The 23,866-nt window shown below is 52.5% G+C and overlaps 1 protein-coding gene across 2 annotated transcripts in view; it reads right to left on the bottom strand.

Moving 5' to 3' along the window:
• Nucleotides 1-23,866, bottom strand: part of SLC24A3 (solute carrier family 24 member 3) — a 428,781-nt gene that overhangs the window by 21,132 nt on the left and 383,783 nt on the right. For both annotated transcript variants that reach the window (XM_074347814.1, XM_074347815.1), the window contains exons 9-14: nt 20,481-20,534; nt 15,083-15,216; nt 13,084-13,244; nt 12,058-12,325; nt 3,859-4,025; nt 967-1,081 (exon numbers count right to left, since the gene is read on the bottom strand). In XM_074347814.1, coding sequence (XP_074203915.1) covers nt 967-1,081; nt 3,859-4,025; nt 12,058-12,325; nt 13,084-13,244; nt 15,083-15,216; nt 20,481-20,534 — 899 coding nt within the window. The remainder of the gene's footprint in view (nt 1-966; nt 1,082-3,858; nt 4,026-12,057; nt 12,326-13,083; nt 13,245-15,082; nt 15,217-20,480; nt 20,535-23,866) is intronic.

The following is a 23,866-nucleotide window of genomic DNA, read 5'->3' on the forward strand; positions in this document are numbered from 1 at the left end:
TGAAACAGTCTATGGGCCGTGCATTGTCAACAGACTAGAACAGAATAGCATGAAACACACATTCTGTCTGTCGACTTCCACGTCAAGTATGATCACTGGTCAAATGTTAAGCGGTTCAAAAAACCAGATATGGTTCCAAAAATTCTGAAACACCCTGTAGAAAGGAACCGACTCGACAGTCTCTAAGGGCTCCTGAGTTCACCAACCCACATGGCGCAGCGTCGTCCCCCAGGTGTATCCAATGCTTCTTCCAAATAACTGAGCAACATTAAGCGAAATAATGGAACCAGTAGAATTTCGTGAGGACCCGTGGAGGACGCTGTGCTAAGGGTTGCACTAAATGTGGTGTTTGCTGACAACAAATGTCCTGCAGCACAAACCAGGCATCTAAATCAGAGTGGGTGCTGGGGACGGGCAGGGCCACCTGCGGGGGCGTCCACCTGGGAAGGTAAACTGCGAGCCTGGTTTTGAGGATGGGAGGGTCTGTCACACACTGGAGGGCGACCTCTGGCAACTGCCACTTTGAGGGGCACTGCAGCGGGTAACCCTTAGGCTGTAGGGGCCTGTCCTCTCTAAGCCTCAGTTTCCTTGTCCAGAAAGTGGGTATATGAGTGTCTCAAACTTCAAGAGCTGTTGTGTAAGTTACACAAGATAATGAGTCTCAGTTGCTTTGTTCAGTGTGCGATGCTCAGCAAAGATTATCACTACAGTAGAGTGCCACTACACTTATTACTCTTTTTAATGATAAAAGTAACACCACCTCGGGAGGGGTGCGGGGGCTGCTGAGAAAACGTCCCTGCCTTCCTCAACGGCGGGTCTTCTGACTTGTTCCCTATTCTTCTGATGCCAGGAAGCCTTTTGACCATCATGGCACCGGAGTTGCCCGTGGCTCCTTCCCAGCCGGGATCTGGCGTCCCGGTGATGGCCACGTGGCCCCGTCCCCTCCCTGCCCCCTCTAGGCCCCACCTTGTCTGGCCACGATGAGGCTGGCCATGCAGTCAGGCACGCTGGTTCCGGCCGCCAGGAAGGTGATGCCCATGATGACGTCGGGGATCCCCAGCGTGTAACCGATGACGGTGACCTGGGGGGCGGGAGGAGGCGGTGAGCTGAGGGCAAGCCCAGCCCCACCCGTCCTGGGACCCTCTGATCAAGAAGCAGAAAGGCCTGTGATCAGGACAGTCTCCCGGGGGGGCCCGGTCTGCTCTCTGCACCGAGACAGAGAGCAAGGAGCATCTCGTGGAGCAGAGCAGAGCTGCAGGCAGGGGGCTGGGGTGCGGCTACAGAGCACGTGCTTTCCACCTGAAGGTTGGCCTTTTTCAATTGTTGCTTTCTGGACAGCGAGGGGCTTGAGAGAGGAGAAACAGCTCCAGAAAAAGCAATGTTGGGACAATATCTGAACTCAGGATGCTCCTGGGAAACCCAGAATGGATGCTGCCAGGTTGTACAGGGAACCTGAGCGTCCGAGTCCCACCTGCACAGTCAGGCTTTACTAGACCTGCAGAGGGGCTGACCCCCGCCATCCAGTCTTGTAGGAACAGCCAGGAGCAGCTGGCTCATTTCCCCTCTTCCTCCAAGCTTGGGAACACCATCTCTGTCTGCACCATCTTCCACACTACGCTGGCTTCTGTTTGCTTAGTACTTGGGCTCTGTGCTCAGGGGTGATCACGGGTTTTAACTTTTTTAATTCTCACCACAACCCCATAGAGGAGGTGCTAATATTAGCCCCATTCTGCAGATGAGGAAACTGAGGCCCTGCCCAAGGCCCGTACGCCGGGAAGCGGCAGAGGGCCATTCACACCCTGCAGTCAGGCCCCTGAGCCAGGGCAGGGCCCCTTTGTTTACACAGGAGGGATTAACCCAACGTGGGGGGGGGAACACCAGACACCCGAGGGGCTGCTTCCTTTATGCAAATGAGCCCACGCTGGCTCAGACCAGCCGGGCAAGCTGAGAGGAAAGCAGGTGGTGAGAGGGCAGGAGCAGGGGCCGGTGGCAACAGTGAGGTCAGCGGAAGGAGACCAGTGCCGTGGACGTCACCCCCAGAGGGGGTCACTTGCAAGGGCTGAAATGATCAGGTCATTCTGGATGCCACTCGACCCCCCACTTTCTATAAAATTATAAAAAATGCAAACTGCATGTGGTCAGAAGCACACTCGGGGGCAGCAACTGAAAGGGACACCTCCGCTGGAACCTGGCCTCGCTCCTTCCCTGCCCAGACCTGGAGGATGGTAGTGACATCCGGGGGGGTGCCTTGCTCGGCCCCTTTCAAACCAGAGACTGCACCTCACTTCCACTTAGGGCTGCACTCGACACGGGGCGGCCTCGGGCTCCAGGGAGGACAGTGCATGCAGAAACATAGCATTTCTTCGGGTTCTTCTGGAGCCTTCTGTTAAATGAGCTCCCGCACCCTTTCTAACCCTCCGTGGGGTCCCTGCAGGAATCCGTCCAGCTCTGTGGGGCTCCGCCTGGGAAGCAGCCGCCCCCGCCCCGCCCACTGTTACTGCGGTTACCGTGGTTACGGCTGAGGCTGGAGTTTTGGGGAAGCGATTCTCCAGGTGGCTGGACCAGGTCTCGGCGCTCCTCCTGGTTTCCCCTCACTCCCAGCCGTTCCTCAGGGCTTCTCAGAACCCCCCGAGAGAGCCAGGAGGCAGACAGGAGGAAGGGGAACCTCGGATCCCTGGGCTAACCTGCGTGTTACTGGGCTTTGGAGAAAACCATCGGCCACCAAGGCTACTCCCCAGACCTGGCCCCCAGCGCGAGGTCAAGTGAGACTGTGCGTGAACACGGGGTGAGGGCGACACCTCTGGCTAAAAGATTTGAGTTGAAAAAAACAATCACTTGTTTGTGAGGTTGAAAGCAAGGGATAAACACAAGTTAGTTGTGTCAGGTTTATACATCTGTTATTGCCTCCAAAATAATCTTTTCAGAACCTTGTTTTTTCAGCTCTTAGGTTTAATTCTCCAGAATTCATACTGCATTTCTACCCGACACTCAGGCACCATCAGATGTGCATAACTTCGTCATGGCTTTTAATTTCTGCCCAGCTCTAATTCTAATGAGTTAGGTTCCCTCCTCAGGTGAAAAGCAGAGTCCTGCGTGGACAGAGCCCTCTGCATGGCTGGGTTTCCTAAAACAGGCTTTGGGGCAGAGGATCTGGTAAGCCACAGCCCTTCAATTAATGCCAATCTCTGGATCATTATTTCAGCTTCAGAAGGGACCCTTGAGTGGTCAGCTGGTCCAATGCCCTTCTTTTCTGGTTGAAGAAACTGACCTGAGATCGGAGAAGTGACTGTGATAGACGGATTCTCTCTCCCCCGTGCCTTACACCTTTCCTCCAGGCCCTTTGATGTGACTCTGCTCTTCTTCCTACTCGAGTGTCCCACTATATTTTCCCCACTCCACTGACAGTGGGCTTGGTTGATGGAGTGTGGGTGGGAGTCACGAGTCAAGGCCCAGGAAGCACCTGTGTTTGCCCACACCGTCTGGCTGTCCAGTGACCCACCAGAAGAGGACATCCCCCAGGTAGCCACTGGTCCAAAACAGATGAGCAAACACACAGAGTGAACATGAACCCCACTTGCTGCCTGAATCAAAGGCAACCAGGCTGGAGCTCGAAGCAGACTGCTTAACCAGTGCCTCCTAAGATTAATCACCCCACAGTCCACCTGCTGACACATGAGTAGGAGGAAACATTCTTGTGATTCTAAATCACAATGTTAGAGCTGGTTGTTATGCAGCATGCTACCACAGTAGCTGACTGATACAGTTACTGGGCTGAAACCCCTGCCCCTTCTCCCCTCGGGTTGAGAGTTTTTCCCTCTGAAGAGCTCCAGCACTGCCTGGGGGCCTGGACACACTCACCATCCACACCATGATGTAGGAGAAGGCTGCGATCCACAACGTGGAGGAAGCGAACGTCACCATAAACCACTTCTCCCAGCGGGGCTTGTTGCAGTTGGGGACAGTGAAGTATAAGACGAAGCTCAGGGGCCAGGTGAACGCCCATTTCACTGTTTCCAGTTTGCCAGCTGGGGAAATCAAGGCAAAAAAAAAAAAAAATCAGCGAGCTGCATTTCTCTGCTCCTCAGACACTGACATCCCAATGCAAGGCCTGTGACATAAACCTGACCACATTGCTCTTTTGCTCAAAGACTCAAGTGGCTTTCCACCACCAACAGAAGAAAAAATTATCCACTGCCCACCTGCTCGTTAGGCCTCAAAATGACAGGATGAGTCATGTCTGAGTAACACAGGGCTCGGGGGAGAGTTTGGCAGATGGAGCCAGTGGAAAAGGATGAGGAAGAGTCTCAGGACACAGAAGGGGGTGTGGGGCATGTGTGGGGGTCAGGAGGAGATGGGGGAGGGGAGGTAAAGGCCACCGGCTGCCTCTGGTCCTTCTCCCCAGGGATGCAACAATGTGGTCCCAGACTACAAGGCGTCAGTGGTCACAGCGCCATCTAGTGGGGTTGCTCGACATCGCCTGTCAACTCGCTGAAATCGCGAAGGATGGTCTGAAAGCTCTCAAGGTTGTCAAAACGCTGCCTGAGTGTTTGCATCCCAAGCTGCTGCGGATTTGCATATTAATGATTGCTTCCTGGCTCTCTCACTAGCTGCTGCCACGACCAAGAGGAGGGATCTGTCAGTGATGACCCGAGCCTACATCTCGGCTGCCCGAGTGCTGGGGATCAGTGACAGCCGTGAAGGCTTATTTGGGGACTGAATTACCGTGAGTTCTTATGGCCTCGGATTCAAAAAACACATTCGGTCTCCTTTAGTCGTTACCCTCCTGCTTAAGTGCCAACTCACCTCCGAAAAGAAATTTGTGCACATATACATACTTCCTTCTTCAATCAGTATCTCCACCTTCCAGAAAGTTCCCTGTGCCTCCTGCTGGTCTACATTCCACTGCCTACTACCACGGATTAGGTTTTCCTGTAAAACTTCCAATAAATGAAGTCATATGGCATTTTGGGGATCTACCGTCTTTTATTCAACACAATGTCTTTCTGAGTTTCATTCATGTGTCAGTCAGTATCCAGTCCTAACTGCTCTGGACCGTTCCATCCTGTGAACACCCCGCGGGTTGTTTATCCAGTCTCCTGTGCGTGGGATTTGGGCTGCTGCCAGTTTTCAGGTATTACAGCTAGAGAGGCCGTGCGCTTTCTTGAGCAAGTCTTTCCGCGGCATGTTTTCATTTCTCTGGGGTTAAGACCCAGGAGGAGAATTGCTGAGTCATAAGGGAGGGTGTTTATTTAACTTTATGAGAAACTGCTAAACAGACTTCTAAGATGATTGTGTCATTTTATATTCCCCCCAGGGTTAAAGAGGTATTTTTAAAATTACATTTTGAACAGTGATTAATACAGTGTTTAACAAAATTGATTTCATAATTTTACCCTGGCATCCAGCACTTCATGTCTCTCTTACCAGTCTCCAGTTTCTTAAAACTGCAGAGTGAAGTTACAGAAGGTCACTTCTGGCCCCTGGTCTCCCTGGATGGTGGGGTGGTCCCTCAGGGGAGGGAGGGCTTTCTCATCAGACAGCACTGGGTCGGCTCCCTGCTCTGTCTGAGTCAAATGGCCCAGTTAATTAAATTCCCTAAGCCTCAGTTTCCCGTCTGTAAAACGTGGACACAGAGACACTGAGCTTGCAGAGTTTCAGGCAGAATTAAATGAACCCTTAGGATAGGGGCTGGGACCATGTAAGTCTGCAAGTTGCTGGAGTCAAAATCCTCAGAATCTTTCTTGACTCTTGCCAATCTTTCACCCCGACCCTGACCCTGGCAACCAGCCCAGGGCACTCAGTCTGTCTGCAGCTCCCTCTCCCCACCGCCCGGCCTTGGGCCAGGTCCTCCATCTGTGAGCTGGCAGGAGGCCTGGCTTCCTAAGGGGACTCCCTGCTCCCTCACCTGCCCCACCTCCAGGTGCTTGCCACAGAAAACAAACTGCTCTAGAACCTTCCCCTGGCTTCCACTACCCTCGGAGCAAAGCCACCAAGGCAAATTACTGACTGATTGGGCTCCCACATACCATCACCCTCCTGACACATGCCCCTGCCTCCAAGCCCCTTCCTTTCTGCCTCAGGGACTCTGCTTTGGTGGTTCCCTTTATGTGGCTCTCGGGGCTGAGTCGTCCTGTCGCACAGGTCACCTCCAGCCCAAATGTCACCAGACCCCTCAGATCACCCGATCTCAACCAGATCCCCACTTGCCCCCACCCCATCCTTCGCCTTCCCATCACCTGCATTTATTTGCTTCGTAGCAAATGTCTTCTATCTGAAGTTATCATTATTTATTTCCTCACTTATTCTCAGTTACTCCCAAACCAGAATATAAACTCTATAAGGACGTGTCTTCTCCAGCTTGCTCACTCTTCTGTTTTTGTTTTTTTTAATAGCTTGGTGAGCATCTCTTTTTTGGAGGGGGTGGTTATTAGGTTTATTTATTTCCTTTTTTAGTGAAGGTCCTGGGGCTTGAACCCAGGACCTCATGCACGCTAAGCATGCGCCCTACCGCTTGAGCCAGACCCTCCCCCTCTCACCCCTGTTCTGGTGCCACGAACAGTGCAGGGCATACATCATGTCCTCAGTACATATTATATCAACAGTAATAACGTCGCTGTGAACAATCTAATCAGACCAAAGGAAATGATTTGTTTTTGAGAGCCTAAGGGTATCCCACTTACAGGGGCACAGTAAAGCAGAGAAAACACCTTATGAAGAAAGGGGAAGTCTCTTCCTACGGGCTGCCCTTTGTCTCGTCGGATTTAAGGTTTGGAGATGGCAAAGTGGACAATGAGGCATTGGCTGTGTCTGGCTGGATTACGAAGCAAGACTGCCTGGGAGTTTTTTGTGAGGAGCTTTCAAATGCTGCACAGCCCACAACACGACCAGACCCTTGGCCCCCACGCGCCTCCTGGAATTCTGCGTGTTCCTGAACCCCACACTGTGGTGACAAGTGATGCAGCCAGCTGGGGCTCTCGGCATCCCCTCCCCGCCTTCCGGTCCTCCTGACGCCCTCGCAGGGAGAGGGGGAGACTTGGTTTGCTTTAAAATACACGTTCAATAAAGTCACAAAGAAACACACGGATGGGAAGAGAAATGACTTCGCCCTGGCTCTCTCTCATTCTTCAGAAAATAAAAAAGAGGAGAAAATAGAGTCAGAACCATGACTGCAAGAGCTTAGAAAACGATACTGAGGAGGGAAAGTTGCAAGCAGTGTCAGCACCGGGGAGTTTAGAGTTTTTTTCCTTTCAGTTGCTTTAAAAATTCTGACTTTGACGCTGGGACGGCATTCTACCTAGAAAGCAGTTTTCACTATCATTAAAAATGTTATAGGTGCTTTCTTTAAGTTATAGATCTATCGTAACAACCACAAACAGTGTGGAAGTTCGATGAGCATTATCTGGAAAGTGCCCGTAAGTGCGGAATAACAAACGTAGCTCACTGGAGAAGCCAAGTGATGCAGACATGTGCTTTTGAAGAGATTTTGAGACATCAGATGAGAATAATCTAGATTTTAGCTAGTCTAAATTTCCATTTCTGAAAATAAAGGCGTAAAAATCGTTCCTTTCCTCTTTAAGTCAACAGTCCTTCTGGGCAGTTTTCCGTTTTTTGTTCCATTGCCACGTGGTCTAAATAGAGCCCCCGCCCCACTGCGGGGAGGCGGGTACATTCATCAATTTAACAAATATTCACTGGACGCCAACGCCGCCGCCCCTCTGTGCCGGCACTGCTCCAGCGCTGAGGGTACAGCAGCAAACGAAGAAAACACAGCTCCCTGCGCCTGAACCCCATGTACCAGCGATCACGGGACCTCTCGAAAGTCAGCCTGAAAGTCCGGGATGGAAGCAAGCATGTGAGTTGGGGTCTCTGAGCACAGAGCGTCCCTTGGAGAGCCACTGCCCCTAAAAAGCAAAGGACTTGTTCCTAAGTTGCATTCCTTTAAACAGTCATCTAAAATTTTTCATTAATTTTTTATTTTTATTGAGTTATAATGAACACGCAGTATGATATTAGCTGAGGTGCACATGTGTTTTTATGCACATTTTTATGCACTGTGAACGGATCACTGCGTCCATCAGCCAGCAAACTAAGTTACAGTCCTTAGAAAGCTGGATGGAGAAAAAGTCATCGCTCAGCATTGCAGACCTAGGGCTAAGTATGTAAATTTGTTCTAATTATATGGGCAATAAAAACGCACCTTGTGTTAAAATGGAAAATATAGAGAAAACAAAAAATAATTCCATCAGGAGAAACCTACTCATATTTTGGTGTATTTCTTTTCAGTGTTTGTTTCAGGGAAGTGCGTTTACCTACATACACATGTTAGTGTTTCTCCTTCTATCAGCAAGAAGGCTATCTTCTCACAAGGGATAAGAATCTACAGGGAACAATATTCAATAGCTTGTAATAATTTATGATGAAAAGAATATGAAAAGTAATATATATAAAACTGAATCACTGTGCTGTACACCAGAAACTAAAATAACAATGTAAATCAACTCTGCTTCCATAAAGCAGTAAGACTATGTGTACAATCTACATGCATGCAGACATATGTGTGCAGTACGCACAGGTGTGTAGAACAAAAAAAATCTATGTAACCTCTACGTACGTTACATGCACATATAAACACGGGTATGCTAGTACCTGTGTATACATTATATAGTATACAATATATTAAATACATAGAAATTTTGTATATTAATGTACAATATGTTAACATGTATAAATAGTTGCCTATTAATATACAATATATTGCATGTGTGCAGCATGTAGAAAACATGTATGCATATGTTATGCACCTGCACACGGCATGCATGTATGCACACACACCTATGCTCACGTGCACACGCGTGTCCTACATATTCCTATAGTTCCATAAACCCACGTGATTACTACTTGTTCGTTATACACAGTAGAGTCACGCCCTGACGGCAGGAACAGGGTGCCCAGGACGTCGCAGGATACCACGGGAGGGAGGGGGACGTAGCCTCACCCCGCAGAGGGCCCTTTATCAGGCCAGGAGCTTGGCGTGAGAGGACCCTCGAGTGCCCTCTGCTGGCCTGAGGCACCTCTGGCCTGCTCACTGGGGCTGCGAGGAGGTCAGCCCACGGGGGAGGGCCAGTCTGGACGCTGGGCCGCCAGCCTCAGGGGGCGGTTTCTGAGTCTGGGAGTGGGGTTTCTCAGCAGCTGGTAGAGGAGAACAGGGGGCCATCACTGGAGAAGCCCGTTCTCCATTCCAGAGGCGGAACCTGGCCCTGAACTAGTGTCGCAGAGGAGCCGTGAGGCTGGCTGTAGGGACTCCGGGCCTCTGGTCCTGCCACCCCGCTGTGGCCCACAGACCTGCAGCATCCGCGGTGGAATGCAGCTGAGAGCCCCTGGGGGCGGCAGGACCACACAGAGCATCCTTTCTCCTTGCGGGCCTGTGCTTCTAAAGGATGCAGGATGCCTGAGGGGGGTTCCCGAGCCCACACCTGTAGGCAGCCTCGTCTCCTAACACAAGGGAGGGCACGGCGGTGGGGCTGGAAGCCCTGGGTCCTCCGCACCCGCATCCTAATCACAGAGGCGGGCCGGGAGGAGTTCCAGGTGCCCTGAAACCTCACAGCTAGGTCTGGCATTGATCTGACCAGGTGAGAAATAGGGAACACGGGGCCCGAGGGGCCCTTCTGTCCTGAGCGACGGTCTGTCTGCTCACACACGTGTCCTTGTCCATCTGGAGGGGTGCGCGTGGGGCCTCCTGGGCTCCGACGGCCAAGGCAGCACGTGGCCACAGTACAGCCTCTTCAGCTGGCCCCGCCGTCTCCCTCGTCAGGGAAGGGCTTTGGCCAAGTGAGCATTCCTGGAGCTTGGTCATGGACTGAGAACGAGGGCTGGGGGAGACAGGATTCTAGACGCAGCCCCGAGATTCTGCCCCCCGACTCTCAGAGCCCGCGGGGAGGATGAACCACCCGTCCCGCGACTCGGCCACACCGCGGGGCCAAGCTGACCTGCAGGCCGGGAGGTCACGGTCCGTCACCGGAGCCCTCAGAGGCAGAAGGGGAGCCAGAGGGGAGAGTGATGAGGAGTGTGAGGAGGACCAGACGCGACACACGGGACTGGTTTGCAGAGCGAGGGGCCACGTGACATGGAAGATGGGGGTCCCCGGGGGCGGGGAGCAGCTCTCAGTGACAGCCACGGCCGTACACCCACCACGAACCGCCTCCTGCCAGGAACCTGCGTGTGCGGGGCCCCTGGCAAGGGCCACAGCCCGGCCGCCGCCTCCATCACGGCCCCTCCAGCCTCTGGGCACCCAGCCAGGCCGTGCCTGACTTCTGACTCCCAGAACCCACAGCCACCCAGAGGGCGGGTAAGCCACGCAGCTTGTGCTGATCTAGGAAGGAACACGAGGGCTTACGAGGGAGGCGCGGAGGGTCTGGTCATTTAAACTCCAACATGTTTCTGTCCTGGCAGACAGGAAGGTTGCCAGGAAAAATCGACAAAGGTGGCAAAACGGGTAAAGAGGCAGGGGACTCTTTTCTATCAAGATAACCTGCTAACAGCAGACCTAGAGATGCTCATACTAAGTGAAGCAGGCCAGACACGGAGAAACATCATATGACGTCACTTATCTGTGGAATCTTAAAAATTGATACAGATGAACTTCTTTACAAAACAGAAACAGACTCACAGACACAGAAAAGAATCTTACATTACGAAGGGGAAGGGTGGGAGGGATAAATTCGGACTTTGGAATTAACAGATACACACACTGTCTATAAAATAGATAAACAACAAGGTCCTACTGTAGAGCACAGGGAACTACGTCCAGTGTCTTATAATAACCTATAATGGAAAAGAATATGAAAAGGAATATATATATATCTAAATCACCATGCTGTACACCAGAAACTTATACATTACAAATCAACTATACTTCAATTTAAAAAAAACCTACTGACAGTAATTTACCTTTGGTGGGCGGTTCTGGCTCTGGGGCACAGGGACCTGGGTGGTAACTTTCTAGTTAGTTTTGGGAAGGACTTAAGCAGGTTGAGATCTCAGCAGCCCCGGGGGGGCCCGGGAGCAGTTCTGGCTGGAGCTTTATTTGCTGTCCCTGGACACAGAGAAGGACCCTGCATCTGAAAGCAACACGCAACTCTGACACTCTGCACCCATGTCCCTCCATTAAGTGGCCTTTTGAGTGTGTCCAGCCTATCCAATCCCTCCTCAGAATTTACAGTCCTCCCATAAACTCGAACATCTCAGAGAAGACACACAGGCTAATTAAGCTTCACACACTTGACAGTGAAAATGAACCAGACCAGCCCACTCTTTCTCGAAACAGCCAGAAACTTCTGGAAGGTCCAGCACATAGGCAGAATTCTTTGGGCTTGGTCCACCCATTCCACTAATGGATGGGGTGGGGGGACAAGGTCACTGGAACGGCCAAGGCTTCGTTGGAGGCAGCAGTCAGGGGAGTCCTGAAAGCTGGCGGGGGTCCTGAAAGCTTTACAAGCCCTGGCCCTCCCCGTCAAGGTACCAGGAGATTCCCGGGCCATCCCTGCTGTGAGATTTGGATGCTTTCTGCCCAGGTGTGCATCTCCTGTGGGGGAAGCAGCAGGCTATGGGACAGGAGGGACCCGAATGGGGACGAAAGAAGAACAAAAGCCAATGGGGAGGATGCAGTGTCCCCAGGGCTGGCCTTGTCACGACAGCGCCCCCACTGACGCGCGGGATGGTGACGGTGGGAGAAGCCCCTCCTCCCCCGAGCACCAAGCTGCCCTGCCCACAGGTCGCATGCCTTTCTCCTCGGCACCACGGGGCCCTGAGGAACAGCTGAGAGAGAGCCTTCCTCCTCCACGTGCCCACCTTTCAACCAATGACCGCCAGTCGCCATCCTGGTCACCTCTGGACCCTCCACAACTGAGTCTTACCCACTGTCAAATTAATACAATATTTCTGTGTTCATACAGAAATATTTCCCTGAACTCAATGCCAGAGGGACCACCCGAGTCCAGGGCGTCTGCTCAGGGGCCTGAGAGCGGCTCCGGGCCCCAGCCCCGCCGCAGGACCACTCACAGGGGGGGTCGAACGGCGTGTAGGGTCCCTCCTCATCCTCCTCGTCCTCCTCGTCCTCATCATTCTCGTTATTCTCGTTGTCCTCGTTCTCATTCTCTGCCTCGTCGCCAGCCTCAGCGACGGCGTCGTCCCTCCGGGCCCGGCTGCCGCCTCTGTCCGGGGCGCTGCCCGGCCCCGTCCCGTTCTCCACCGTGTGCTTGATGGGGATTCTGATGGCCACCTCGGACTCCCCGTTGGCGTAAGCCCTGCTGTTTATCAGTCTCTGTCTCTGGAAAGAGAGAGGCACGTTCTAACACGGCCAGAGGGGTTGCAAATCCTCACCCACATCACCAGCTACTGGAATCTTTCTCGGTCAGCGGACAAGGGAGGTGCTCCCAGAAGATTCTGCAGACAAGTTTTAAGGGATTCCTCAAAGTAATAACCAACTCAGACGCCCTGAGGGGTTTATCTTTTATGGCCCACGGGAACGCGCAGGTCCCTTCAGAGGAAGCTCTGCACGTCTCAGACGCGCACGTGCTCCCTCCCGAGGGTCTTGATTGCATAACGTGGTGTTACCGCTCTGCTCCAGGTTGTGGGGATTCCTTGGTCCACATGTGAGAAAGCCACACAAACGTGTTTGGATTAGTCTATCAATAAGGCTGCCACTCTGGAGAAGGGAATATCCAGGAAAATTCAGGTCTCAGACTCCGCATTACTGTAAACCAGGGTAAACTTGATTTAGCAACTACTTCCGTGCAAGTTCACATCAGAGGACTTTATTCAAAGAAAGATGAAAAGGAAGAGGTCGGTGGAAGGGACACACAAGTTTTTCTATCTGCCTGGGAGCTGGACTCTAAACACGTGGAGGGGAGAGCAAGGACCAGGAGGCACGGGTGGGCCAGGGAGCAAAGCTGTCAGGAAACGGCTTCGGGATACTGACGTGTGAAACGTGGAGGGACGCTCTCCTCCTTTCAGACCTAGAAACTTTCTCCCCTTCCCGGTGCCCCACCCCCGCCCAGCGGCAATGGACTGTGCTTGCCCAGATACCTCATTGATCAACATGCGGCTGGCCATGGAGAGTCGGGTCTTGGGGGGGAAGTGGCTGGTGATCATGATTCGAAGACCGGCCTCAGAGAAAGACAGCTGGTGTGGGTAGGCTGACAGCAGCTCGTCCACCATGATCACTGACGCTTTGCGGTGGAAATTGGCTGGGAAAATTAAAAACATAAAATAAAAGTAACTCTGTGGTTAGGAGCAGGGAAGAGACACTCATTCCTCTTCCCTTCCTTTCTCTTTTCTCATGCCTTCCTGCTTTTCTCCTGTCTTCACTCTCTCCCTCCCTCCCTGCTTTCTTTCCATCCATCTATCCAACCAAACATCCATCCATCCATCGATCCATCCTCCCACCCATCTATCCATCCATCCATCAACTATATATCCATCCTTCTATCCACTGATGTATCCATCCATCCATCCATCCACCCATCTATCCATCCATGGAAGGTTGTAGTGATCAAAATTTGGAGAAGAGTAAAAATCTGCTTTCCATGAGGCTCATCGATACCTCTTTTGAAATGACTCGAAAACAATCTGTGTAGTTTGCTGACATGGTCACAATGAGTGATAACATAAGAGAATCAATCCTTTGTCCTCAAAGGATTCTTTTCCTTCACTCAGATCTGGGGAACAGGAAACACCCCACTGGTCTTTAGTAATCCTTTATACTCTTACATGTCAACAGTGTACACAGTGATCTGTTAAAAGCCACAGGACTGATGTTAGTCCTAGTGGAGGACATGGTGGGAAAATGTCCACGCGGTCGCGGCCCTGCCCATGAGCAGGGCTGACCGAGGGCTTGGGTGCGGGGTGACCTGGCCACCTCACAAAGGCTCAAGTCCAGGAGGGGCTTAGGGCAAATCTTCTGTAATGATTTGCTGCCAGGCCTGAAAAAAAAAGTGCCACCACAGCCCAAGCCCCTCTCTGTGGATGTTTTAATACGAGCACACGGCTCACAGGTACCTGGCCGCAGCCTCACTCCTGTTCTCCAAGCCACTAGACCACGGAACGATCTCTGGAAACACTGACTAACAACAGGTGGCTCTCCCTAGTCCTGAGAGTGGCCCGTTTATGGTTATAAACTACCCTGAAGAGAAGAAACTAAGTGAGATCCTACTGTGGGACAGCACTGAATACCTGTAAGTCTTCTGTCAAACATGCATATAATTAATGAGAAAAGTATATCAAATAGCTGATTTTCAAATTCTAATAGTTACCCACGATTACCCAGATTTTGAACTCAGATATATATTTGAAAATAACCTACAGATCTTCTAATTTCTTTTTTGTTTTTCCTGCAAGGCAAACAAAATGGGACTGAGAAGAGATAAACCCACACATTTCAAGGGGGAAGTTTAAAAAAATTAAATGAAAAACACTTTCTAGGCAAAAGTAAATGATAATTTTTTCTCCAAGAAAGAATATTATGTATTACAGAGTGCTGTGTTACTTCTCTTTGTATATCAGAGATGCTCAGTAAGCATTGATGGCATGTAAAAATCACATTAAAAGAAAACCCAGGTACTTTTCTGTGTCATTTTGCAGCTTGGAAACTGAGGTCACGTGGCCTGAGGGTGAATCTGGGTGTCATAATACACTAATAACAACGATCATGGATGGAGTATTTTACGTACTGTATCTCCTTTACTTGTTACAAAAATCGTCCTCATTTTGAAGAAGAGAACATTGCGGCTCAGAGTTTAAGTCACTTGCTTCGTGGTCACATAGCCAGAATGCGACAGAATCAACACCTTACAACCCGCAGTCTTCTCCCCTTTGCTGTCTGGTCCCAGTCTCCCTGTATCACCCCCGCACATCTGGCCCAAGAACTTCCCGGGACTTTCGGAGCTGCTCATCACCGGGCGATGCGGCCAGTGGGAGGGAGGCCAGGAGCCCCTCTCCCTGGCCTCTCCTGGGGTGGGTGTGCGCCAGCAGCGCCCCTGTGCAGCCCCGACAGGGTCCCGGACGCCCCGGGTGCCCCCCGGCTCACCTCTCTTCAGTAGCACCACAGTCGCGTCACAGTTGCTGCTGTCGTCCACCTCGGCGTTGCTGGCCAAGCCGTTGACCATGTTTCCAGCACCTTTCGTCCTCCTCTCGAAGCACTGATGCATGCAGGCGTTGTATCTGCACGGCCACGGGCGGAAAGAGCCCGTCAGCGCCTGCCGATCCTCCAGCTCGGCTCCCGGCTCCCCGCTCCCCGCAGCTCTCCCAGCTGGATGCGTGGCAGGGACCCCGCGCCTCAAGTGACAGTGATTATTATCTTATCATCGCATTTCCCTTAGAAAATACAACCTGCCCCACCTCCCGGCTTCAGGACGGCAGTGAGTGAACAGAAAGCCAGCGCCGCACGGGTGAACACGGGCGCCCTGCAGCGTCTGCAGCGCCGCTGGTGGGGGGCCCGGGACAGCGCTCCCTCCTCGGGGTCTGCGCGTGGAAGGGCTCAGATGCGACTCAGTGGGGTGGACGGGGTCCCCCCGCTCCGGGCCGCGTCCCCAGGGCCTCAGCGGTCAGGGACATGCTGGCCGGGGAGGTAGGGGTCGCGTCCTGGCTGCTGCCCAGTGCTGCGCTTCACCATCCATATGCATCGGCGGCTGGCCGGCCACGCCCCTGACTTTGGTTTCCTGAGGTCCCAGATTAGGATCCTGGGACTGTCACTGTTGTCCCATAATTCCAGGTCTGATGGGCTCTTGGTTTCATGAGAAAATTCTGGGCTATGATGCTCCAGAACGGAGTGAAAACACTGAAACACTGTGCAGTGCTCCTTACATGGGTGTTGGAAGGGAGAACCTCAGACAAGTTCCGAGGATGCTTCTGGCAGGTGAGTGTCCTGGTCCTTTACCTGGTTGGTGTGAGAAGATTCCAGGAGAGGAATCTGAGAAGACTCACGGGCAAAGAGCCACTGGGCAGTTCCCAGGGCACTGCAGGCCACGGCTGCTTCCCCCACCCCGAGACTGGAAGGCCTCGATGGCTTCCTGGCCATGGGACAAGCCATCGACACCGCCCACCAGCTTGGTCTCTGGCCTCCCAGAGACCGGCAGCCAGGCATGGGGGCTCTAAATCCAGCTGGCAGGCCCCTCAAGGTGTTTTCCCCTCCTCTTCCTCATCCCTTGTCCTGCTACAGACGTGAGGCCCCGTGGAGTCCCTCCCCACTGCATCCTGCGGCCTGTTCTTCACCAAGCGCAGCTCTGGGTGGGTGGGCCCGTGGGGGCTGGACCACCACCGTGGTACAGGTGGAGGGTCCTCTGTGGCTGGGCCCTCCCTGTACATCCTGGGAGCCCGTGGTTCTTCCTACAGGCCTGAGGGAGAAGAGGAAGCTAGTCGAAAGGGATGGAGGCAGCTGAGAAAAAGGGAAGCGTGCAGGCCAGTCCCGGGGTTTACAGTCTCGGGTTCACAGGAGGCGGGGACTGGAATTAGAACATCTCTATTCTGCAACCTGGTGACACAGTGGAGCCAGACACGGGAGAGACAGAGAGACGGGGCATCCACGTGCCCGCTGCCGGTGGGCCACACCATCACTTAGGACACAGTGTAACCTGAAGCGGGTCAGTGGCTGCCAGAGGCCAGAGGAACCGGCCACGTTACCCCCGGATGTAACTGACAACCTCCAAACCGTGGGGAACTCTGCGGAGCAACCAGTCAGATTTTGTCAAAGACTAAATTGCGAAGAAAAACACAATGGGGCTGTGGGGGTGGTGTTATAAATTTGAAGAGAACCAAAACGGAGCAACCAATTGTAACGAGTGGAATTTATTTGGATTCTGGTTTTTGAAATATTTATGACATTTATGAGATGAAAACTGTAAAAATGGTATTTATGAGCCATTGAAAATCTGAACACTGATGGGAAACTTAATCGTATTAAAGAATCAGTGTTAATTTTAGGTATGATAATAATCTTGTGCGCAGGCTTAAATGAGTCCTTTTAGAGACTTACACTGAACTGGCATGATGTCTGGGCCTTCGGATCACGTGGAGGGAGGGCAATGGCTAGGGGGCTGGGCGTGTGGATGGAGGAACTGGGCTGGCGGCTATCGGGGCTCGTGTGGAGCACGTGGGGTGCATCACGCTATCCTGCTGGCTGCTGCCACGGCCAGTGTTCTTAATGAAAAGGCCTCCCCACTTTGTAGATTCAGTGCGAACACCTTGCCCTCCTGATGGGGCTCTCGGGGAGGTGATTCTGTCATCTTGACTCAGAATCCGTTTTCCCCAAAGAAATACTGACTTGCCTGAGAGCTTGCTTTTGAAGTTAGCAACTGTGTGTTGTACGTGTATTTGGACGTGGATGACGGGATGGTAATACTACGCGTCGTGAGCACGTGCACTTGCTTGGCACCAGGCGCTGGTTAATTACTTAACGCCTCCACCACGTCCCACCCTTACAGACACCCTTTCAGGCGGGAAGCATCATTCATTCCGCTTTCAGGAGAGGAAACTGAGATCTGAAACGGCTGAGTCACCTGGCTAAGGACCCGCCGGGGACCCCCGGCCAGTATGTGGCCGGGGCACCTGCGGCCAGGGCTGAATGTGGAACGCCTGATCTCCACCGCCAGCGCACACTGCCTCCCCGGGGGCCCAAACCCCAGGGACGTGACGCAGAGGGACGGAGATCAGTCCTCGCCGAGGCCGGGTATCCTCACGCTCCCTCAAGGCTTCCGCCTGTCGGGCCAAACTGAATTGCCTTTTGACCTTCAGACAATGTTTAAAGTCATTTTAAAAAAGCCACCTACCGAGGAGGCAGCTGACGGTTCTACTATATGCTGTTTTCAATGGCTGCTGCTCTGTTGTGTACTTTTAATCGAGCGTTTTCAATTTTGTGCGTGTCCCCCGAAGCTATTTTATGGTGAAGCGTGCAATTTTATAAATCAGATTTTGTAAAACCCAGTGGTTAAAGCCTCTGATTGTGGAGGGGGTGGCTAAAGAGCAGAGACCCCCACTTAGAACTTAGGATCCGAATTTACGCAGAAAAAGTCCCGCGAACCTGGTAGCTGCCTTCCCTCGTTTTATTTGCATCCTGCTGATTTGAGCAGCTGCAAGTTTGGTAGAGCTGGGGCAGCAGCAGAAGCACACCTAGCCAGCTTCCACGCTGGGCACGGTTTGGGGGCAGAGAATTGTTCGCCATGTTATCTTAATGCTCACGTGCCCCGCCAGCAACTCTCAGACTTCACGATGGCCTGGTAGGGGGGTGTGGTGGTCACAGGACACACACTAGCAAAAATCCCTCAATCTTCCTTCTTTTTAGATGAAAAAATTTTTGAAACCTCCTTATTCTGCAAAACCCCTAGTGAATTCACTATGAGACATTCTTTCATCTAAATTCAGATTTTTTTTTTTAAATGGAGGTACTAGGGGTTGAACCCAGGACCTCACGCATGCTAAACATGTGCTCTACCACTGAGCTACACCCTCACCCTCTGAATTCAGATTTAAAACCCACGCTCAGTGTTGGGCTTATAGCAGACACCCAGTCAATTCTTCTGGGGTAGTTGACAAACCACCTTTCACAAAGGAAGATGAGAGCTCATGACTCTTTGGGGTCTCAAGGCACCAAAATGTTTTTTTTTTTTTTTTTTAAAGATGAAATAAATAGAAAATGCTGAAAGAAGAAAACATACGTGTGTCGCTGAAGCTTCCTGACTGTGGCCTGAGTTCCTGGTAGTTTTGCTCTTTGAGAGAAAACGAGCAAGACGGCTGCTCCCGCCTTTTCCTTGGAGCCTAGAGAGGGTGGGAAGCCTTTGGGCCAACTCTGGTTTTCACGGGAGCTGATGGAAGGTGACTCGTGGTCGCTGTCAGTCACCTCACCAGGACATGTTTGGGAAAGGTTCTGTTCTAGAAATGCCCCCTTCCAGGACCAAGACCCAGACACTGGGTCCATACTGACCCCGGAACACATGGAAACTGGGCACCATATTGAGTGGAATGGTGGCAGGTGGCCCACAGCCCACCGTGGACATCGGCCAAGCCAGTTCCTCCCTTCACCGTCCCTGTGACATCTGCCAAGGGCCACGCTGATTTCTCTCAACAGGGCTCTCGGCCACTAGTGGCCAGAATGAGTTTTTGTCAGGCTTCAACAGCAAGGAAAACGTGACATGTCCGTTGCAGAGGGCTACCCGTTCTGTGCAAACTGGTTCTACTTTCCTGCCCGCTGGGGAAGGCAGTCACGCCTGCAGTCACACACGCTAGGGGAGAGTAAGGGCTAATTTAGAGCAAAAGAGCCCGCTCCCGGGGGGCAGGCAGCTGCAGCACAGAGTATCTCTGCGCTATTTATCAGCTCCTCATCCTGACGGTATTTGGCACAAAGAGGAACCAGAAGGTGCACCCCCAGGGTGCTCACGTTCTACCTCGGAGAACAGGAAGCGTGGGCAACAGCGTTCCTGACATAAACAGGAGGCTGCTCAGACTCCAAGGGGAAAAGAACCCACAATAAGGTGGTTTAAAATCCACCCACAAACCTTTGCCATGTCTCTCTTCGAAAGGCGAAGTAGACCCCTTATCTGTGGACTGGACTTAGGGATGTGCTTCTATTAAAAAGAATATGGTGGAAGAGACAGTATGTGACTTGTGAGACCAGGTCATAAAAGGTGTGGCAGGGTCCTCCTTGCTCTCTGTCGAACCACCTGTTCTGCTGGAAGCCAGCTCCCCTATGTGGGGGACACTGGAGCAGCCCTAAGGAGAGGCCCACACAGTTAAGGAACTGGGGCCTCCAGCCGACGGCCAGCACCAGCTCACCCTAGGTGTGAGTGGGCCATCTTGGAGCCCCAAACAGATGACGGCCACCCTGGGCAACCTCTCACCTGCAATCTCAGGTAAGACCCTGGGCTGGAACCTTCTAGTTAAGCTGCTCTTGTGTGCCTAACTCTCAGAAAACATATGAGATAACACATGTCTGCAGTTTTAAGCCACTAAGTTTGGGGATTATTTGTTAGGTGGCAGTAGGTGACTGATACAGTATGAATACTGGATGTCCGCATATATTCGATCCATGGTTTTAGTCATCTCTTATCCAGCTCTGGTCCCACCTTCCCTCCACCTATACAGAAGCACAGCACATTGAGTTGTACCTCCTCTCTTGTTATGAAAGACAGTGAAGGCACAGCCAAAAGCTAGGTTGCCCGGTCCTGAAGAGGGGCGAGGTTTTGAGAGATTTCTCAGACGAAACCCCGAAGCTCTGGTTCTGTCACACACGTGGGTGGCAGGGTCTGCGCTTCTGCTACCAGTGGAAGCTGCAGTGGTTCTTAGAAGGGTGCCGAGGGGGCCAGGGAGCCTGAGACGGCCGCGCGTCCCAAACCACCCGGGCCCCCGCCCTTTCCCCATCCCTCCCTCTGCACCGCCACACGGTGTGGAGCGAGGACAGAGTGTGGGGAAAGGAACCACCAAGGCCTTTTACTTACTTCATAATGACGATGTAGACGAGGTACATGAGCACGAGGACCAGAGACTCCCACCTGCGGACCAGCCAAGACGGTCAGTTGATGGAAGCCGCCCCCGGCAGACGCGCAGCGCCCAGGCCGGCCTCAAACACGCAGCGCGGGAGCCGAGCCCGGCGACGCGGAGGCGGGCGAGCCCACGGGTCGCAGGCGCGTCCTGCTCTGCGGACATTTCCTACGCTGCACCCGGCTTTCAGGGACCGCTCTCTCCCTCCTCTGCTTTTAAAAGGAAAATGCTCCCTCTTCTCTGTTACTCACTCACCCCAAAGAGTTTGTGGAACACAGTGAGCCTTCTACAATACTGTTGAATGTAAGTCTATATTTAAAAATCTGCCCACAGCTCAGTCATTCACTAAAATGATGCAGATATAAGGACAAACCAGAGGAACTGACTGGGGCAACCGATTGTTAGACACCTGGGAGCAAAGCATACATGAGGGAGGGGGGACGGAGGGGGAGGCACCTTGGCCAGGGGACAAGAAGGATAAAAATGAACGAGTGGGGAAATAGGCAAGAGAAAGAAAGAAAAAAACCCCGAAATCTTCCGGAATGTACCTTGAACTTCTGATACTTTGACTACTTCCCCTATTTTCCCATTTTAGTAACTTCCAGCTAAAACGCAAGGGAACTTGACGTCTAGGTGCCTCTTCAGCCGCAGAACTTAACTGGCTAATTGAAGGAGTCACTTTGGCTTCAAGAACACAGGTTCCTGGAGGATGGACTATGAAGAAATTCTAGGTTACAGCTTTCTTTCCTTTTTGCTTTTTGAGTTCCGTGTCTAGAAGTCAATCCTACGGAAATATGTGGTCAAACGTGAACAGGATGCACACACAGGGTTGGTTTTTTTTTTGGTCGCAGAGTTTTATAAAAATGAGGTGTTGGAAAGAAGCAAGATGGTCATCAGTTGAGCATTTGGGCGCGTGAGTCACAGTGAGTGCGTCCGTGCGGTGGGTGGGAACGATTACGCAAACACGCATCTGTCACAGAAGGTGCTGGCGATGCCACGGAAGGAAGTCGGGGGTCCAATCCCCTCCAGTTTCTGCCACATTTTTCCGCGTCTCTCAGCGAACCTTCTCAAAGGGGTGCGAGCACTCCAGTCAGTACCTCCGTTTACTTGGCAAATCTCTCAGTTAACTTCCACACCCATGGATCCCCTGAAACGCTTGTCCAGGGCACCAGCGACCTCCATGTGCACAGCCCCAGGGACGGTTCTCTGTCATCCTGCTCAATGTCTCTGCAGCATCTGAAGCTGACCCCCTGTCCTCCCTGAGAAAACACTCTCCTCTCCTGACTCCGAGGGGCCACCCTCCTGGTTCTCCTCCTGTCCCCTAACGTCTGCTTTCTCTCCTTTGTCTCCTTCATTTCTTCAGTCCCACTGCTAAATACGAGACCCCCTTCTCTTGTCCCCTGCACGTTCTCCCCAGGTGATGTCACCTTGTCCTATTGCTGTAAAACCAGCCGATACGTCCACCCCACACCCCTCTCCAGCTCTGGGTCACGTATCCATCCACCTGTCAACACGGCCCCTCCACGCGGCATCTAAATGCGCGTCAGAAGAGAATTCTTAGTCCCTGCTCACTCGCTTCGTTTCTCCAGGGCTTCCCATCTCAGTGACTGTACCACGCCCTGGGCAGTCCAGCCCCACGTCTGGAAGTCACTGGGGAGCCCAGCTTTGCCCCCCCCGCCACGTCCACCAGGACCCAGTGTCCGGGATTTCCTGAGTTGTTGGTGTCTGCCCTCTCTACTGCTACCTCCCTCGTCCGTCTTAACTTCAGCCTCTGAACCGGTTTCTGGCTGCTTCTGGATCATGTCATTCTTCTGCTTGAAATGCTTCAATTACTTCCCAACATACTTGAGAAAAAAAATAAAAGGTGCCCCCCACCTCCTGGCAAGACCTGGTTCTTTTTCCTCCTTCTCCAGATCCTCTTGCGTCTCGTCTGTCTGCGTTCCAGTGGCTCCTTTCATTTGCACACGCCAAGCCCCTGCCTTCCCCCCAGAGCCTTCGCACTTCCTGTCCCCTCTGCCAGGAATGCTTTTCCCTTCACTCCTTGGTTAGTCACTTTTATCCTGCAAATATCAGCTTCAGTGTCACCTCCTCCAAGGAGTCTTCCCTGCCTACTCCTCCTTCACTTTCTATCACATGACCCTGCTTGTGATTATCCTATTTATTTACTTATTTATATCTGATGACTGTTTCTAGCAGTCACCTGACCCCACTCCTGACACCAGATTCCTGGCTCAGTAATCTGGTTTCTCCTTAGAGCGGCCTCCCCAACAGACTCCCCGCAGGCAGACAGCCGCTCCCTCCCCGGCACAGAGCAGCCCTCAGCTCATCTGCACACGGTGAGACTTCCCTAAACGTCTTGCAAAACACCTCTGATGGCCTGAACATGGTTCTTATCTCACTGCAATCAATGCAGATGTGGCATCAACGTAACTGGAAAAAGTGAGCTTTTATTCCCAGCATTCATTCTGAAGTAAGAGACACCCAGGATCTGAAGGGAAGCCACAAAATTGCTCAGATGTGTGTTAGCAGACTCGGGGAGGGGGAACAAGCCAATGCCAACAGAACACTCCAGGTGGGCTGAGTTAAGCCCAGCACCTACAACAGGCACATTTACACCCTCTGATTCCTTCAGATCTTTCGGATTTTTCACTCAAAGCAAACCCTTCCACTGCAACATGTGAGTAAGGTTCTCTGCCGGCACATTTCAGGGGTGCCTGTCAGATGGGGGTTCCCTCTTCTGCTGATGAGTCAGGTTTGCTTCGTTGGCGCCCAGACTCAGGGCCTCCCTGCGGCCTCTCTGCTGTTAACCTGCCATCCCCTCTGCTTTTGCCTGATTCAGGGTTGGAGCATCGCGTCTTGGCTTGATGCTCTTTGGTGTCCCTCCTCGATGCCCCCAACCCCTGTCCCCAGTGCTGCAAATACCTGCAAATGACACCATGACTCCATGTCTGCTCCCCTCTGGCCCCAGACAGCCCCAAGGCCAGGGCCGCACTGGGTTTTGTGTTCTGTCTAGTTCTGGAATGGAAGGAGGCATCCAGCAGGTGCTTCGGACCTGAAGTGACTCCACATGCGGACCTCAGAAGTCACACGGGTGGTCCCCACCGCCTCTCCTGGCCACAGCGCACCCGCTGTCCTCCGAGGGCCTGGCCTTGTGTGTGATCTGGGTTTGTTCTTTCCTTCCCACAGACTCCCACTGTGAACCACCTACAGCTGCCCCGATTCTCCTGCCAAAGGCTGTTCTTTCCCGGGCGGAGGGCTCCTCCCTGCCACTCCCTGTTCTCATCCGGAGGGCACGGCTCCGAGTTCCTAACCAGGGTCCAGAACAGCCAAAGCTGGTCTCCGA

Source organism: Camelus bactrianus, chromosome 19, assembly GCF_048773025.1.
Source record: "Camelus bactrianus isolate YW-2024 breed Bactrian camel chromosome 19, ASM4877302v1, whole genome shotgun sequence".
Lineage (NCBI taxonomy): Eukaryota > Metazoa > Chordata > Mammalia > Artiodactyla > Camelidae > Camelus > Camelus bactrianus.